At 35.1% G+C, this 20,084-nt stretch overlaps 2 protein-coding genes across 4 annotated transcripts in view; one reads left to right on the top strand and one right to left on the bottom strand.

The window, feature by feature from the left end:
• The window catches only part of LOC119071504, a 181,986-nt gene that overhangs the window by 87,242 nt on the left and 74,660 nt on the right, over positions 1-20,084 (top strand). The window lies entirely within an intron of this gene.
• LOC119071531 lies at positions 4,472-6,540 on the bottom strand. The gene is made up of 4 exons (XM_037176418.1): positions 6,097-6,540; positions 5,781-5,946; positions 5,000-5,725; positions 4,472-4,513 (listed from the first exon to the last, which is right to left on the bottom strand). The coding sequence occupies exons 1-3, from the start codon at positions 6,462-6,464 to the stop codon at positions 5,018-5,020; spliced, it is 1,242 nt and encodes a 413-aa protein (XP_037032313.1). The 5' UTR covers positions 6,465-6,540; the 3' UTR covers positions 4,472-4,513; positions 5,000-5,017.

Genomic DNA, 20,084 nt, shown 5'->3' with positions numbered 1-20,084 from the left:
GTGGATGTATTTGTTCAATGTCTTGGAAGAATTTTTTACATTCTTCATCCAGTTGTTGTTGTTTTGCAAATTCCATTTTTTGTCTGGCTAATTGGACGGAAAGTTGTTTTTGTTTGTCCTGTGGATGTTGTCTTAATTTTCTTCTTGCGTTTTTATAATCATTTGTTGCGTCCAAAATCGATTTATTTATAGTTTTGCTAGTGATAGGCAGGGTGTCGTTAGCAATTTGCGAGATCAATTTACACGTACGTTTCCATAAATTGTCTGGTTCGTTATTTGAGCTCATTTCCTGCTCCATGTGTGATGTGATTATTGCGTTCACTCCGATTGATAGTTGTTGTTGATATTGGATCAGTTTCTTCTCATTTTGTAGTTGTGTAACGTCCCATCGGAGCCCTGTTGTTCTCTGCCGTTTCGGGTTTGTCGCGTCTATATCGTCAATATTTTGTCTCTTTCCGTGCTTAATTGGTACACATGGAATTGGTATGAAGATCTCTGCAGATAAGAGCGCATGATCAGTTGGAACCGTGTGTACCCATGTCGCAATTACTCGACGGAATCGAATGGTTGGAGTGTTGCAGAGCATGTGATCGATTTGTGAAACGAGTTTTCTACTAGTCCATGTTGTTAGGACCGACGGTGACGTGCTCCATGTGTTTTTCATACTGAAGTGGCCAAGATGTAGAAGAATTTTTAATTCTTCTCCATTTTCGTTACAATGGTCGTGGTACAATTGTTTTCCAATGTACTTCTTGTCTCTTTCAACGATGTCGTGTCTCCCTATGTGTGCGTTGAAATCTCCCAGTATGATAACGTTTTCATGCATACGGGCCATGATGAAATCATGAAGTTTTAAAAAGTCTTCATGCCTCTCATCTTGCGGTATGTGTACGTTGACGATCCAGAAGTTCGTACAGTTTTGATTCAGTATCTCAATCGCTAATACGTTGGGTGTTACTTCTATCTTTTGCTTGACTATCTTTGCGTACGAAGGGCGTATCAAAAACGCGATTCGACGTGCGTTTCTTGATTTATCGTTGTCAGTACCTAGGATCCATTTGTAATGGGTAGTGTCACAGGTGCGTTGGGTAATTTTCGTTTCTTGTACTGCGATTATGTCGAATTTCATTATGTGAAGGTACTCATCGATCGCCGTACGTTTACTGGTTTCATTGCATCCTCTGACATTCCATGTACCCAGTTTGATATGCGTTCGCAATGATCGGTCAGTTGTTACATCTGTTACTGGTGCATTCGGGCAGTGAGACGAAATTTCATTGCTGATACAGCTCGTATGGCTTTGGCTGTCAATTGTGACTTTGTTGTTTTTGATTTGATGATTTGAGTGGGTCTGGTTTCTTTCATCCTTTTTTTCAGCATCTTCTGTCAGATCGATAGTGTCGTTTGAATCCTCGGCAACTGTATTGTTGGTTGGAGTTAATCGTTCGTAGCACAGGAAACTGTCATAGTGTATCCATGCAGATCCGACCTTTCTGTATGATATCGTAATCTCATTAGTACTGATAGAGTTGGACGGACGTACAATACGTATTGGGCCATTCTCCCATATCGTTCGTATTTCGCAGTTGTATATTTCCGATAAAGCAACTATGCATTCTTCTCCTCCCCACGTTCCTGATGTTTGTAACTGGTTCAACAGTCTGTCTATATCTTGTCCGTCGTACGTCAAGCTGGATCCGTTGCTGGATGTCCGGATTCTTTCGTGAAGTAAGTTCTGGATACGAGGATTACCTTTGTTATTCCGCAGGTACTCAACAGCTTGTTCTCTGAGTAGTTTCGTGGTCGTAGCATGTTCCTGTGATTTGATGTCTTTGCCGTTTAATTGATGTGCAATAGAATGGAACATGCAGTCTCCATCTGGTTGAGTTTTCAGCACTATGCACGTTCCTCCTTTGAACTGGACTAGATCCCACCATGCATTGGTTACTTTGTTAGAGCGTGTCAAGTTGTCCACGAACCGAAGAAAGCTGTCGTAGTGATCCCAGTGTCCGATTGGTCCCCGGTATACCACTGTAATTCGTGTCGTCGAATTCACGTTTTCGTCACTAACGATCGTTCTGTATCCACGTTCGCGATATACGTGAATTTCGCATAAGAAAATCGACGCCAGTGCGAGCAGTGATTCAGATGCTCCGTATGTTCCGTCCGTGGACAGTATCGTAAGAAACATGTTGACGTCGCGAGCGTCGTTTCCCGTCACGTATTGAGGGAACTCATCTCTCATACGCATCAGAATCAATTCAGTGTATCTTTCATCGTCCGAGTGTGCTTCTATGTGTTCAACAGTCATGATACGCAAAGCTTTCGTAAGGTTAGCATGTTCGTCGGACGGTACTGGTACTTTGAATATTTGGTGTGCGACAGAACCGAACATGCAATTTCCGTCTCCTGGTATACGTATAACTTCACATCTTCTATCGTATAGCGTTACCGTCTCCGACATGCTTCGTGCGTTCTTTATTTTCAGCTAGGTCTTCTTTCTTCTCTGTCCGTTCCAACACGTCCGAATCTGAATAATCGTATTTACGCTTAATCTCACACGTCAAACGTGACTGTAGCGCGCAAATCTCGGCGTTATCGCCTGACTTACCAATTGACGATGAATAAATCCGACACCTGCACTCGCCGCACACGACGCCAACGACGGACAAGCACACCAGAGAGTCTATTTTTCTATTTTTCTCCCTTCTTTTCTCCTTTTCTTCTTTTTTTTTTTTTTTTTTTTTTTTTTTTTTCTTATTTCAACTCCGAACTCTGAGCCTACTTTCACGACTTCACTACATTCTACGCACCCTCTAGATAGATAGATAAATGTCGTCAAGTTGATATGATGTGAAGTCTTCTTTATAAGTACGCGGACGATGTAATATAACCCAAATACTTAATAATACAATATATTTCTACGTATCTCTTTACATTTATCAAACGGACTATACATACAATCTGAGAAATGGAACATGCTAAAGATGTCATACGGGTATACGAAACACATAGACTCATCGAGTTTTCTTACAAAGGAACGAAAACATTTTCGTGGAAACACATATAGTGCGAAAACATACTAGCTATAAATAAATGGACAAGAATGCAATGAATGGAAGTTGAATGTATGGTTTGTATGTAGTGTAAATTGGTAATGTCAGAGTGGAAGGTAATTGAAGTTATTGAAAATTGAAAATTGAAAATCAACATTTAGTAGATAGTCCGATCACTTTGTCAAGCGACGGTGATTGTTGTTAGTTTGTAAGTGCATTACATGACAAGTAGCGCCCCAGCGCTGTTTTTGTCAGGAATACATAGGCTGCGAATATGTATGAATGACATCAACTGTGAGTGAATAGGGTAAACCAAGTAGTTCCTCTACTGGAAGTGTTTGCACGTTCATGCTCTCTGGGATTGTGCACAGGCACCAGCTTGTATGTTGCAAGGTCAAGGTCAAGGTCAAGATAAATGAAAAACATCGAATATCGTATTACAGTTGCACACACTCCACTAGTTCTCATCATTTTTATTTGTTTACATTAACGAACCCCATATTTCAATGTTTCCATATTCTTAGGTATTATAGTACTAATAAAAGAACAACATTGTTTAACTGAACAAATTGGACCACCATCATACTTCATTATTCATAGCTGTGTAACAGAATAGTGGTTTTTCATATGTGCGGTGTGATTTACCCTATTTTCTTCCCTCAATAGGCGATGGGAAAATTACTTTTTGTTGACGATTGATCGACTGACATTTCTAGTGAGAAATGTGCAGCACTTTCTCTTTTGCGAAGAGAACGTTTCTCACTTTTATTTCCAATTTCGAACCTTTCTCTCTCACTTCAGCTGTCACTTTGTTTCTGTTTTCAACAATGGTATGGTAAATTGATGTTTCTTGTTTCGTTAAGAGGAACGGTAAATCACACCTCTCATATATGAAGAACTTGATTTCTGCTCTCGGTAAACAAATAACAATTCTCAACTCAGTGACGAAATCAGAAACTTTTGCAAGCTTTTTTTTGCAGAAATTTCTGTTTCTCAACTTAGTGACGAAAAGTAATACTTCTGTTGGCTTTTTCGACAAATTTTGACAAGCCTGAGTTAATGTGGCTTGTAATTTCCTCATAATAAATTTTATCTAACAAATGAATATCTAGATTCTATTAGAATCTGTTAGACGAATTCTTTGTGGAAACCATAACAAACCATAACAACTCCGAAATTAGAAAACATTTCATTTTTTCGCATTGTAAAAAACTTGTAAAATTTGATCTTCCTGATCTGATGTAGTGCCATGACGAAAGAAGTGTTGAAATTTTACGAGTGTAGTTTAATTAGATAAGATCAACCTATTGCAAGACGTGAGGGAAATAAAGGGAAATACTAGTCACGACGGGTGTATTCACAGTCACTTCATATCCTTAATTGAAAGGCTAATTTTCATTCATTCAATTTTTTATTAAAAACGTAAGCACAGACAACAACTTTATAACAGTACCAATAGACTACTTGCAAAAACACGAAATCACTTTAAACCATTTTTGAATGAAATTTGATGTAAAAACAAACAACATTTACCACTACACATTATCAAAATATCCCTTCCGTTTTTTTTTAATTAATTAAGAAAATTATTTTCAAATAATCCTAACAGTCTGACAGTCTGACAGTAGGACAGTCTGACGTCAGACTAGTGCGATCGTTTATATGTAATACATACACTAATACTCTGGTAAAACAACTATGATGTCACTAGTTGTTTGATTATTTACGTACCAACATGAAAAAACGATAATATTAACAAATACATATTCTGATGTCATAACTACAAATAAATGAAAATTATGACGTCGACGATTTCAAAAAATTTGAACTGCTGATTTAAAATACTAATTAACGTAATTGAGCGAGCAAAATTTGTATTCATGAGTTTTAGGACTTGAATAATCCGAATAAAATAGTTTTGGAAACTCATGCAAGTAGTCTATTGCAAACAAATTTCCGAATCATTTACCTTTCATATCAAAGTACCCTTTCGAATCGAAGTAGTCCAATAAGAACGTTACCTTGCCATGACACTTAGGATTATTGAAGAGGTTGTACCAGTGCAATTTATTCTCTTCGCCATCCAATGTTAGCAAGTCCATTTCACTTATGTCATTTTCCTCTATATATCTTCGAATCGTTCCCCATATACCCAACGGTACACCATAGATTCCCCTAAGTAGCATTTGATCTTTTAGGAAATCCAATGTCGGTATTTCGTTCTTGTATCCCAATTGCTTTAATGTCGACGAAAGGTGGTTGTGGTAATAGGATAGTAAAAAATCAAATTCATTTTGTCTTGCCGACACTTCCGATGACGAGAAAAGTGAGTAACAAATATCTAAAACCGGCGACGCTGTATGGACCATTTGAAAGTCAATGAGCAAGGCATTGCTATTCAGCGGAAGGGAGTCGTTAAACATAATATTATTGGTCCATAAATCGGAGTGACATAAACAGTTGAATTCAGTGGAAACTCTTTCGGTAGATTCTTGAATTTTAATGAAGATTCCATCGGACATTGCTTCCAATTTGACTGCTAGCTTCTCATTGTCAGGTTTAAATTCTTTGATAAATTGGGCGGTTCTTTCAATGATTCTTTTTACTAAATTTTCAAAGAAAGTTGTAGTGAACATGTCGTCAAATAGTCTTATCGTGGGATGATTATCCTGGGCAGATGAATATAAATAAAAAATGTGTTAATAATCATTGGCTATAACATACCGTTTGCACTAATACAGCTGTTGCTGCATGCCATTTGGCCAACACTAGAAATGCAGACTTATAGTTATCCACACTCAATCCAATCTGTCTATCAACATTTCGATATCCACGAGATGTAAGATCTTCGAATACTAGATAAAGTTTTTCGGAGTTGGCTTCGTAACATCTGTAAGTCAATTGCTCTTTTTAAAGTGGTTGAATTTCATACACAGTTTCTATTGCTCAGGTTAAGTCATATGTTTAGTGCCAAAAATATCTCTCAGTAGTGGGCTGTGTACTCTACACATCTCCAGATTTTACGTTACAGTTTACTCACTTTGCTGAAATTTTTGTATCGTCACCAATTCTTCTTAACAGCTCTACTGCATATGGAATAACATACTTGAAGACGGCAATTTCTCTCGAAAATAATTCATTTTGATGGATACTCTGAGCCTCGTCCAAAAGTTGAGCTTTGATCACAAAGTTTATTTTGTTCAAACTACCGTTAACTCTATAGTCAACTCTTGCCCGTATCATTTGACTCAAAAAATTTTCACCGTTTTTCAACGCCGGTTCCAACGAATATTTTTCGACCTCAATAACGTCATCACTATTGTAGTCTTTTCGTAGCAATTTTTCAAACAGAGACGAATTTATCCACGGATAATTTACTTCAAAGTTAATTAAGCTCGACGAGGTCATAATTTCGGTGAAATGTATAAATACGATTCGTATTACGTATCACACTGTTCAGAGGTTGTAGCTCACTAACACCAAAAATTGTATATCAAAACAAATGCAATTAAAAACCATTAATAAATGAAAGTGTGAAGCAGGTCCGCCTTGACTAAAATGGTATAATCCATATGAAGAATCTCTTTGGAATTTGTCAAGGCTCTTTACTGCTCCCATAGTCTGTTTATGGTTTCACATAACGTTTGATTATTTCATTAGACTAACAGATCGTTTCGCTTCATTGAAACGAAAATGTAGAAAATGTGAACTTCTCAGTGTAACACATAAATTACCTAAATTACCAGTCGTATCTATTGTAATTATTGACCACTGACCGCAAGTAATTTTAATTCAATGCAGTGTAGAGATTGCCTGCGAAAATACAGAAAATTATTTCTTCTGTTTCATGATACAGTCAAAGTCTATGCAATTAATTCAAAAAAAGAAAAAGTATTAACTCAAAGTAGTCATATATGGAAAATCAAAAGCCATTTTATTGTCTGCAATCTTTGAAGAACAGTTGGCTGTAATGGCCATTCATCCGAACAAAATGTATAATTATAAAATTAAAACGTTTGAGCATGGAATTTGAATCGAAAGTAAAATGGTTGTGTTTGTGTGGACACCTTCATTTGATTTGAGAGTTTAATTCTAGTCATTAAATGAATGCGCGCAACCTTACTTTTTTCTATGAATAGGCACAGTTTTTTCACTGGACTTTTCAAGAGCTAGTTTTGAAAAGGCGTCCATCTGATTGGTTACATTGTATAATCATTTCACTTGAAGTACTCTAATGACGGACATCTTACCATTCGTTCTGCGTATTATTAGAATATGGGTGGAAATAGATGTGCAATCAACAATTAATTTAAGTTCGAAACAGCCGGAGATGTCTGCCTTATTGACAACAATTAATTACGTTCATCAAACAAACAAACGAACGACAATAATTAAGGTGCATCATTCCTTCGTATTTCAAAATTAATTTTTATTTTCCTGTTTACGGATACAATTAATGTAATTGCAACCTGAAGTATTTAAAAAAACAAAATCTTCTACAACAAATCCTCCATACGAGTTATTCAACAGATTCTGTAAATTTTTATTTACGTCTGATTAAATTGATCGACAAATTGCTTAGTTTTCCTGCCAGCTGCCACAAATCTTGATTGCATAATTAATAATTCCATATTGTTACAATGTATAATTGTCCAGGAAATTTAGTGTTGCATTAAAATTGTAACATCAAATTAGAAATCAAACGAAATATACAAACAATTTGAAGACTTACATAAACGTGCACACATTACACACCAACGATGTATTCAGATGTTAAATGAACCGTGATTCGGTAATCGATCGTTTTTGCATATAGTAAAAAAAAAACGTTTTAATAACATGCGATTGAAATCAAATTCTACAAAAACACTTTAATTTATAACACTTCAAACAGAATGCGCGAGGGATTATTTTTAAAGATGCTGTGCCGGAATGGGACATATATTTTAGAAATGTTTTCTTTTTGGATATTATTAGGCAGCTCTAATAATTCTAATAACAATCGTACCAAAATTTGGTACCATAAGTCCAAGTGAATCCGGCAGAGACACGCTAAAGTTGAAAAAACGTGATTTTCAAGCCCTCAGCAAGGGCTCCGAGCTGACTAATAATATCCAAAAATATCAAAAGTGCATCGAAATGCTCAGTTAAAACTCATTCAACCGCACCGTGGTTCTGGTTAGTAAGCAAACTTATTTTCCAAAACTAAATGAAAACATAAATTTAGTGTTTGATAAGTACTGATATCCTGATTTCGAAAAAGTGAGTCAGCAGCGGTAATTTTATGTCGTTTAGTGATGATATAATGATTCGTTTAGTTCCAAAAATAATTTTCTTTTAACAAATGAACCGCCTAGCTTCAAACAATTCTAAGGAGCTAAATACAAAAAAAAAAACAAATCTTTCCAGGAAAAGATGTATTCTAGAGGAACATAGACACAAATTTACATTTCAGAGGTACGTTCATCATAATTGGCGTTTCTTTACGTCTTCGTTGCATTTCGGGTGCATAGAAACCGGTAGAAGTTCACCGAAATAGTCAGAGTTTTATCTATAACTGCTAAGATCAGTGTGGATGCCTTTTTCAACCAATCAAAAACCAGAAAAATTTTCATAAGAAAAATGGATTTTTTCGGTTTTTGAACTGCTCCCACTAAATATAGAAGCATCGATGATTTCAAAAGAAATGGTTTTTGCTTCTGAAGCTCAATTCTTATCTAGATATACTATGAAAACAGATATTCGTATACCGAGGGGAGAAAATAGGACATTCCTTAAAGAGCAAATGTTTGCGGCCAGAGCGAAGCGTGGGCTGCAATTTCGCTCGTGTTCTCGATCTCGACCCAGCTGAAACTTCGGGAGCCTTCGTTGTGAAAAACATTGTATTGGCCTCGCGAAAAAAATAGTAAATTTCATTCTTTTCGGTGACTTGTCACAAGTTGTGTCCTCGAAATAAAATTTCCAATTTACCGTTTTTCTCCACGAGACAAGCAACATCAATTTGCCATACCATTTTTGAAAACACAAACAAAGTGTCAGTTCAAGTGATAAAAGTTCTATTTTCTCCTCACGGGAGAGAAAGTGCTGCACTTTTCTCACTAGAAATGTCATTCGACCCAGGGCCTATTTTCGATAATTTAAATTCTCCAAATTATCAAAAAATTCTTGAAATTATCGAAAAATTATCAAAATTCTCCAAAAATAAATTGAATTTAGAGAATTTTTCGATAATTTCGAGAATTTAAATTATCGAAAATAGGCCCTGATTCGACCAATCGTCAGTAAAAAGCAATTTTCTCATGGCCTAGGCCTATTCTGCCGTAATTCGGAAGAAAAACAATTTCCAATAAAATAACAAAAGAAATACTGGAAATTCTTTTGTTATTTCCACTGGAAATTGTTTTTCTTACAAATTACGGCAGTATTGAATGGAGAAAATTTGTCCGATTTCAGCAAGGCTATTTTCAAAAGAATCCCTCGCCGGAATTACTCCGTAAAAATTTATTCAAAATTACCGACACCGACCGTCAATTTAATTGTGCTCAATCAAATAATTTTTTTCTATTTCACCGAGTTAATTCGCTTTACGTTTTATATGCTACACGTCTTCAAAACAATTTGTTTTTTATTTGAATTGAATGTAATGAGTAATCGGTACGAATTACTCGTCGCTGACTCTATTTGATAGAGAATTTCGAAATAATTTAAATTGACTTAAGAGTGTACTTAATCACTGATAACAGTTAAATTACATCCAGTATTGGTATAATATGTCTGAGTCAGATTTCAACATACCTTTCTTTGAAATGTGACGAGAACCAGTCTCGATACGGCGATTCTTTTAATCTACGACTTGCAAGGAAAAAAGCTTACGACAATCAAACCACTTATACTAAACTGATGTCCTAGTTATCGGTGTGACGTTAAACGTTAATCGAATCGTCTTTATAGTATAACGTATACACGCATCTCCAATAGCACCGGATTAAATGATTCCCAATGTAGATAACATATTTTCACCTAACATTCAACCGTAATTAATCAACAGTGATGTGTAACTTTCTCATCATGCAAATGGCAACATGAAAATTGACTGTAATTAAGCTATTAATTTTGCTAAACGTTTTAAATGATTCGAATCGTTTCCATTTTATACTTGCGCTGCTCTTTCAGCCGTTAACAGTGAAGTGATACAGTAAGCCAAAAACCTAATAAAACATCGATATTGCGGAAACTTTTCTCATCGGCATTTTATATTATATTCACTCTTTATATGCGCCTGGTTCTAACCTCATACATCTCGTGTAATTATTAGAAATGGTTGTTATTTGCTTCGCCATCGATATGAAATGAATAATTGATTTCCTTAAGCACTTATAATATAAATTTTATCTTGAATTGGGTACCATGTCGATTGTACTCATAAAACAATAAAAAAAAATCGTTGCGAAAACAATCAACACTTAATGGCCAGTTTTGTATATGCTTTTTACCTTTTACCAGTGAGTCTATGATGAGATGAGAAACAGTTTGGTCGGCAAATCGGGTCAGTGAACAGTTAGTAATTAATGCAATTCGTTGTGTGTATTTTTCGTACACACAGAGTTCTTTAGGTTTCGAGACCGCAAAAGAAATTGCACGATGAAAAAAAGCCATTTTCTGTGGAAAAGAAATGTAAGAATTTGGTTAACATCGAACTTTATACTATGTGGGTAATGATGTTACACCGAACGTAACATTTCATTCTTCTTTCCATATTTGAGTCATTTTTTACTGGAAATTCATTTGTTCGTAAATGAACGTGTGAGGTTAACCTCTTCCAACCATTTCTGAATTAAAAACCTCGAAGAAACATGCATTTTTGACAAGATAATTTTCTAACTACCAAAAGACATGACATGACATCCTAATTGGCTTCAGTCATACAAGTGTGAATTTTCAATCGGCAGTCAATTAACGTTTAATTTGCTATCCGACGTATGCAATTACATCGTTGATTAGAATCACACAAGCACGAAGTACGTTGATTTAATGTTACATATTGCTGCAGAGGTTGTATATTGAAAAAGGCGCGTATTGTTCATATAAATTCGAAAAACCGTTAGCCCGCATATTTCCAATTTTGTTGCATTTCTATCACAATGAGTTTGAACGATGTTAAGAAATACGTTTTTTTTTGCGTAACGAAACTAAACAACCAAAGCAACATTAACAATATACAAAAGAAACTCAGCAAAATCAATTCTAAAATATCTATTTTCCGGAATAGATTTACAACTGGCGATAGGACTCCATTGGGTAAATAACTGTAGACCTACTAGCCGTAGAATATTTACTCAATCGATAATGGCAATGTAACTAAATCACTGCTATGGGTATGGTTAATTTTTGATTATTGCGTTTTGACTATCGCCTATCTTTTCGCTGGCTGCTAAAGCACGCAATACCGCCACCGTTGTTGGTGATTTGGTAAATGATAAAAATCGTTTCATGAGGTTTTTCCTCTCTACCACAATATATATTGGCAATAGATGACGGTGAAATAGAGCCTAGAAAACGATAATGATATGTTTAGCAGTGAAAATTGGCATAATTACGATTATTACATGAAATGCATATTAAATTCCAATGAAGTTTATGCGTCCATTTAGCATCAGATTAGTTTTCTGCAACGGTTCTACTTTATTACTTGTGATGGTCTCTCGCTTATGAAGTTTTGTTTGTTTATTGGATTTGCCTGGTGGTTACTTGTGTGTAGAAAGTGTAGAACCATTTTTTTGTTTTGTGTTTCGGTCTGAGTCTTCTTGCGTCATTCCAACCGTTTTTTATATCAGATCGTTGGTAATAATAATACAACCTGGGTCCAATCGCACTGTATTTAAATTAATATTCGTGAGCAATAAATCAGAAAATTTCTTTGTGAAAAGCATTTTAATTTGAAATTAATTTCGCAAAGGAAATTTACGATATTTTGCATTGAGACGCTTTTCTATCGTCCACTTCATTCCCAGTCCGTTTTCGACGATGTGGATGTGGATACGTCCATTGTATACGAAGCGAAAAATATTTGCTTGCTGAGGTAATATAATGACTACACGAATATTTATGGGTTTGTTTCAATAAATTTCCTTGCTAATTGATTTATTTGTTTTCTCGTCAATTAAATGCTAAACCTTTCCATGTTTTCAATTTCAGTTTTGTGTCTGAGTGGGTGTTTGTAATCATGTTTTCATTATGTTACGGAATTGATATTCGATAATAGGGAACAACTAACTCCGAAAAGAACTTTCGCTTTCGTTATCACAATAGCGAATCAAATAATGAGCGTTGGACGACAGTTTGGGATTTTGATTTATTTGAAACGTTAATTAGTTCAAATTTACATCAATTATATCTGATTTGACTTTCTCTGGTTTTAAACGGTGATTCTCAGTTTTGTTGCTTTATCAATTACGAAACCATTTTGTTTCAAACCAAAAAGTGAAATGTTGGTCGAAATTTTGGTTATAATTTCTTCCTCTTTCTCAACAAGTCTCGATTTTGTGGTCTTAATCGTGCTAATTAATGACGAACATTACCTGAATCGAACTGGTAAGAGGGATTTTTTTTTAAACGTTCCTACCGAAATCGGACGCATTTTCCAGCAGACTTTATTATTTGTAGTATGAAAGGTAGTGGGTCCGTAGGAACCAAAACTATTATTTAAAAAAAATCATCGATGCTTGTGGTTGGTAGGAGATGATCAAAAACTAAAAACATGCACTTTTCTTATGGAGTTCTTTCCAGACACATGAAAGCTATATAGTCGTGTGAGGTGTCATTCAATTTCATTCTTTAATATTAGGCTATGTTCGTTGATATTCGAATACGTAAGTAAGCAAATTAAAACAGGAAAAGTTTTAAAATATGGAGTCTTGCTCGCGAACAGCTACTGTTGTATGTACAAACCAGATTTTCTTAAAAATTAAATATCCTGATGGTGTTAAGGAATCTCGCGCCGCGTCATTCACAATAATTCACAAAGTGACATCTTCCTTATACAAAATGTATCAAAATGTGAATTAGCAACCTAGCAACCATCCTGATTCGTCTCGTAGATACCTTTCATTTCACATATTGCTGTTTTGCCTGTTTTTTTACTAGTTTGTCAAACATGTTTACGTTCAAAAATGGTAGGCGCAGGGCCTATTTTAAGGAATTTATTTTCCAAAAATTTCCAAAAATTTCCAAAATTTCACAAATTTCACAAAAACTTTTCAAATTTCCAAATTTTTTTCTGTTAGATCTCATTCCGAAGTAATCAGTTAAGCTCAAAGACATGAAAAACAACTAAAAAAAACAAAAAAAAAACAACTAAAAAGGCATTAAAAACAACATTTACGATGCAATCTGTTGTGTTTTTAGATGAAATGACGAAAAGTGATGGAAAAATTTGAGAATTTTTGGAAATTTAATTTCCTTAAAATAGGCCCTGGGTAGGCGATGTGTTAAATCAAAAGTAATGACGAGAGACGAAACAAAATATTTAATTTTTAAGAAAATTGGGTTTGTACATATAACAGTAGATATTCGGGAGAAAGCAGGCAAGACTCCATATTTTCCTACTTATCCTGTTTTTCCTCACCTCAAAAAAAATCAAGTAAAATTCGTTCTGTGTTCGTTAATCTTCGAGTCGAGGAACCTACTCTCACATTTACATTTAAAAGATCCATTCATCATGCCACTACCCATACATGTGTGTCATCATTGGAAAGGTGAGACCAGTAGCAATCAGGGAAAATGATTTTGTTTTTTGTTTTTCCGTTACAAGTTCATCTCAGTGTAGATGAATTTTGAACCCAATGAGACTCGAACTGCCCCTAACGTGCTCGCTTACCTCTCCAACGACTCAGTATTCATGTATCTGAAAAGAACTCCTATTAGCCATACAAGCATCGATGAATTATTTTGTTGTAGTTCTGGATTTTTTGGGGCCTATATATAAAAGGCCGCTGGAAAATGTGTCCGATATCGGTACTTAAGTTTTCAAAAAAAATCCCTTTAAGGAAATTCGAACGTTCATTCATTTGCAAAAAAAATCCATCCAAAGAACCGATACGTTTAATATGGACATGGTCGTCACATTGAATAATAATCAATATCAACTGATTGACTGAAAACTTTTAACGCGCGGACAGAACCGTTGTTTTTTTCTGCTGTCTTAAAATCTCTTCTCTCCAAAATGAACTGACACGTAAGCACGATGAAGACGAGAAAGTTTTTGTTTCACCAAAAAGTAATAATTGTGTTGGATTTATAAATTTTCAACCGAATACCGGTGATGATTCGTAGCCTTTTCTTATGCATTCGAATCGAATCACTTGACAGCTGTAATACAGCTGTTTAATGGGATAAGATTCTTGAGTGCTGTGAATAAAACACATATACGAGAGCGATCATTTTGAATCTGAGGTATACTGAAAATGTATAAAAGAACCACTGCGTTGATAAACATGTTAAACGCATATTGTACACATAAATTAAAACCGTAATGTCTTCTTAATGTTATGTCATTTCATATTGAATGAAGACAATATTAGCACAGCTATTAAACGAGCGTGTATGTTTTGTGTGAGTGTTTTGTTTCCCGTCTGTCTGTTAATTGTAGAAAATCGAAAGTCTCTTCAAAAAATTGAATTTGCTGTTGCATAAAAGTCACTTCCTAATTTATTGATCTAATTCTTCAATTGATGCGATGGATGTGAATGTGCCATTCACTCCATATGACCATAACGAAATGTATTGTATTCCAGGGGTCATTTCTCTTTGCTAACGAATGTTGTATATAAGTACGAACGATGACAGAAGCAACTTTTTTTCTCTTTTTATTTTATTAGCACACCAAGGAATATTGTTATATGTACCACAGAGAGCTTTATACAATTCTTCGTTTCAAAATACGATGTTGACTTCGTTGATCTTTATAAGAAATGGTACTTGACGTAGAATGTAAATTATTGGAAACTGTCGCACATATTTATTTTAAGAGTATGTGCAAACATGACGTCATGCATGTACCACCATAAATTTCTGTTTTGCTGGTATTGTACAGCACATTTCTTCTTGATTTTTCTTTAAATTGTCAAAATTAACAGAATTGTTTTATCTCTTCATTAAGTGAATGTATGAATGTGTTTGTAGCACTTAATTTATGTTCATTCATTACTTGTGGATGAATTACGAGAAAAGGCTAAATGAAACCATTACAATTACACAGTCAGACAATCTAAATACTCTCCAATTAGAACGTCTCTTCCCTATAATGGATTCTAATGGTACTGAGATTTGAAGTAGACCTACACATCTCTACTACGATAAATAAGTAGATGTTTGAAAATCACTGTCAGTGTCCAAAGAAATACGAAAAGCATATCGGCAGTCCAACAACAAATGAAGTACTAGATTTTCATACACCCACAGTAGTATGCCAGAGGTGTTTGGTTATAATATTGAAATTTTGTTATGTCATTAGTTCGGTTAACCGAACAATATTTTTTTGGATAACAACGGATCTAAGCAATACACATCGGAAATGTTTGTCAACATTGACTTGAATTTACGAAAATAATTTCTGAGTTCTTTGTTATTGAATCGTAAATTTTGTCAAACTATTTTGTCATTACAAGCGGTCATATGTTTATAGAGCATGACAAACTCAACACAATTGCACAATGCTCTGGGTAAACTTTAACGTAAAACGTAAATTCTCATTGAAAAATATTGGTAACTAAAAATGTGGTAAAAATCTTTCGAAAATGGATGGTCAGTGTGCAACGACGGGTTCTTATAGCCTAAATGAAAAGGATTTAATTTTACCAAACCCAAAACACTAAACACAACAAAACATTAAATTTTACGTTTATATGGACCAAGCACACATCTGCCAGTGTAACAACTATCACATACGTCCTCCAACCGAGTATATGTTATAATGCCCTTCGCAAAACACCACAAAAAAAGACAACAACGCAACAGAACAGCGTCATACATGCAACGAATTCCCATAAATGTTTCATATAAAAATCTGATTCCAACTAGAGTCCATGTGCAACCAATTTGTATATGTGTACCCATATGAATAAATCCACCAACAGCATGAATACGCCGGTTCATAAAATATACTCGAAACACTCACTATACACATAAATATTTTATATACGGAAAAAACACTCGACTTTTTTCGTTGCGTTTTCTTAACATATATAACACACAAAGCGCTTGATTCCACTACCACATAACTACAAAGTTATATATGTCTGTATATCCACTCTACAAACTATCGTGCACATATTCAGCTATTCAGCAATGTGCACGAGAGTGGCGTTTTTCAATTTGGTGTTTGAACCGATTGAACGTTAGTTTCATTTGAATCGTTGCCTTGAATTGTTGTGTGTGTCGTTTTCTTTTTGGCCGATGCTCTCTCTCCCCTATAGTTGAATTTTCATTTTTGTTCGGTTTCGTGGTTATCTTTAGTTGTATTAATTGGATTTTATGTGAACTATACTTCCCGGAATTGTATTTCATACTTGAAATATATTCTACAACGAACATTTTGCCGTTGTTGATTTTTCGGGTCAGGAATAGGAAATACATATTGAGAGCCATTCGGGAGACTTTATAATTTCGGTTAAAAATACATACCTAAAATTGTGTGTAATAAATTCATTCAGCGAAAATAGAATTTTGTTTTATGAAATTTTGTTTCGTGTATTTTATATGTACCCAAGCCGTGCGTTCAGTTTCACAGAAATTCGAGAGAGTACGCACACATTCCTTTTGTCCCTAAACGCAGTATCAAAATCGGTTTATATGTTTGCTGCTTTTTCGGTGTGTATATAGTATAACGATGTGCATTGGTGCTTGAAATAAAAACAACCAAAAAAAAGAGATATTTTCTTCCATCCAAAATAAGATTCTTGTTGATTGCCGTTTGAAATTCCAACGATTAAAATAGAAGAAGTGAAGTAAAAGAAGAAAAAGAAAATTCGCAACATTCAGCTTGAGTAATCGAATCAAATTTTGAATTACTTTTTAATGAGTTTCATGAACTGTTATGTGGAAATAAGAAATTTAAGGTGAACAATATAGACCGTTACAACACAACCGGTGGAAGTTAATTTGATTTTTTTTTCTTCTGTCATTTCGGTTTTTGGTTAGAAAACCAAGCTCAAAAACTTGTTTATACGGTTGAGTTCAAATGCAAATTGTTTTGTTTTGATTAAAGTGAACACTTTTTCTTCACGTTGTTATTGTTCCGTACGTTTACCACCAAATCATCGTTTTTCTTTGAATTATCTCAGCTACTGTTTTCATTGTTTCTTATAACGTGGACACACTAATGGATATTTTGCGAATCGTATCATTGCTGGATATTATCAGAACAAAAGGTAACAGAAATATATTTTTGGTTTTTTGAAAATCATTTACCGAGTCAAGTGTAATTATTTAAGCATTACGAGTTTTGAGTTACCATCTCAAGGTTGGGTCCGTATATAGTCTACACTGGATCCACGTTATTAAATAATAAATGAAGGGTTTACGTTGCAAACTCGTTTTCCCTTGTCAGTTTACGATTTTGTTTTGGTTAACGGTATGTAATTTGCTTTTTGTTACATCAAATCACTCACTCACTCAGAAACTGTGTAAATTTGAAAGTCTTATCAAGGGAATTCGAGTGAATATCTTCTTGACTTGAATATCATTAGTCAGTAAATCAGTATTGAGTTTGATACAATTTTTAGAAACGGAAGTCGAACATTGAATCCATTACTTCCTTCGCTTGAAATATCATCTGGTCTTCATAACCAAATCTTTTACTTCATTAGTTTTAAGAGTGATATCGCCAAAACTTGAACCAATTTGAAAACAATGGTTCGGCGATCCAGGCAAGCTATAGCTCGTTTGAATCGTCTTTCAATTCTAAGAAATAGGGATCTTTTAGTTTTTCTGTTAGTTTCCCATTTTCGGAGTGAACACGTGAAAAGTCATAGCATGTCAAGGGGTGGTGAAAACAGTTTTTTTGTGATAGCTCAAGATAGACATGTTTCTAAAAGTTGAAAATTTGTAGGAATATAGGCCTTTGGCAGACCTTCATAAAGAGTATAATCATCGGTATGGGCCGCCACCCGTTCTAGACTTATGACTCAAAATATGGTCAATGTTTGGTCAGTGCTACTGGCTTGCAACAGAATTTATCCGCGGAACTGACTATAGGGTGTTGTAGCTGGACTTACCCTCTTTCATTCCACGTATAAAAAACCCCAGATAAATTCTGTTGCAAGCCATAAAGTTAGTTGAAGTAAAATGTCGCTCCAGGAGACCCATATTTTTCAGTGTTTTCAACTTGTTTTTGGTCTTCAAACAGGCTGGAGCGATGGGAATGAAATAAACTAAATCAAAATTACATGTTCAGCTCGAAATTGTCCTGAACCGCGCGATCATTGGTCTTGAAAATGTTGCTTTCTTCCTTCTTCGTAGAAGGTGGAAAACCTCATTTCTGTTACTTCACAAAATTAACAGAAACTCACTTGCTTGCTACGAATATAGGTTTATTGTAAAGCAGAGATGCGCAGCGTTCGTTTACAGTCAATAAATGGTCACTCAAGATGTAATTTGTGCTTCACAAGAGGTCACACAATATGGAAATGTGTGTAAAATCACGTTTTTTATATGTAAATGGACGGTGCACATCTCTACTTTACAATCAACCTATATTCGTAGCAAGCCAATGAGTTTCTGTTAATTTTGTGAAGTCAAAGAAATGAGGTTTTCCACCTACTACGAAGTAGGAGGAAAGCAAACTTTTTAAGACCAATGATCGCGCGGTTCCGGACAATTTCGAGCTGAACATGTAATTTTGATTTAGTTTATTTCATTCCCATCGCTCCAGCCTGTTTGAAGACCAAAAACAAGTTGAAAACACTGAAAAATATGGGTCTCCTGGAGCGACATTTTACTTCAACTAACTTTATGGCTTGCAACAGAATTTATCTGGGGTTTTTTATACGTGGAATGAAAGAGGGTAAGTCCAGCTACAACACCCTATAGTCAGTTCCGCGGATAAATTCTGTTGCAAGCCAGTAGCACTGACCAAACATTGACCATATTTTGAGTCATAAGTCTAGAACGGGTGGCGGCCCATACCGATGATTATACTCTTTATGAAGGTCTGCCAAAGGCCTATATTCCTACAAATTTTCAACTTTTAGAAACATGTCTATCTTGAGCTATCACAAAAAAACTGTTTTCACCACCCCTTGACATGCTATGACTTTTCAAGAGTTCACTCCGAAAATGGGAAACTAACAGAAAAACTAAAAGATCCCTATTTCTTAGAATTGAAAGACGATTCTAACGAGCTATAGCTTGCCTGGATCGCCGAACCATTGTATTTATTTTCACCAAAATTGGTTCAAGTTTTGGCGATATCACTCTTAACATATGTTTCGCTATATAATATTTTGTTAACCGGAGGTCACTGCTTATTCTTGTACTTGATGTCGATAACAGGTGTTTTACTCATTTCTGAAAAGTTATTTCTCAAAAAAATCGCCTTCGGTAGAAGGGACGTAAAAATTAGGATCCTGTTGCCGAACATAAAATATAGATCCTCACTTGTCCTTACTGCCAACCTCGACATCATCCAGTTCCATCAACCCACATGATATGAAAATTGAAAATAACTATTCTTTGTTTGTAAGCCCAGTTGCGTGCCATATTTCATTTTGATAAAGGGTTATAAATGGCTAATTACGTGAACCATTCGTAATACGGACAACAAAACCCCAATAAAGTCATTTTTTATCAGCAAGCTGTTATCATTAGTAAACAAACTTGAGCCACTTTCTATACAATGTATTATGAGAACCTTTCCTGATATCAACGATAGACGATATCGATCTATATTGTGTTGCAAAGTTCACAAAATTCTTCTGCTCGTATAAAAACGGTATATTACACTCATCGATATTGTTAACTGGCATTGACCAT

Source organism: Bradysia coprophila, chromosome II, assembly GCF_014529535.1.
Source record: "Bradysia coprophila strain Holo2 chromosome II, BU_Bcop_v1, whole genome shotgun sequence".
Lineage (NCBI taxonomy): Eukaryota > Metazoa > Arthropoda > Insecta > Diptera > Sciaridae > Bradysia > Bradysia coprophila.
This window is presented reverse-complemented; position numbering and strand designations above follow the sequence as displayed.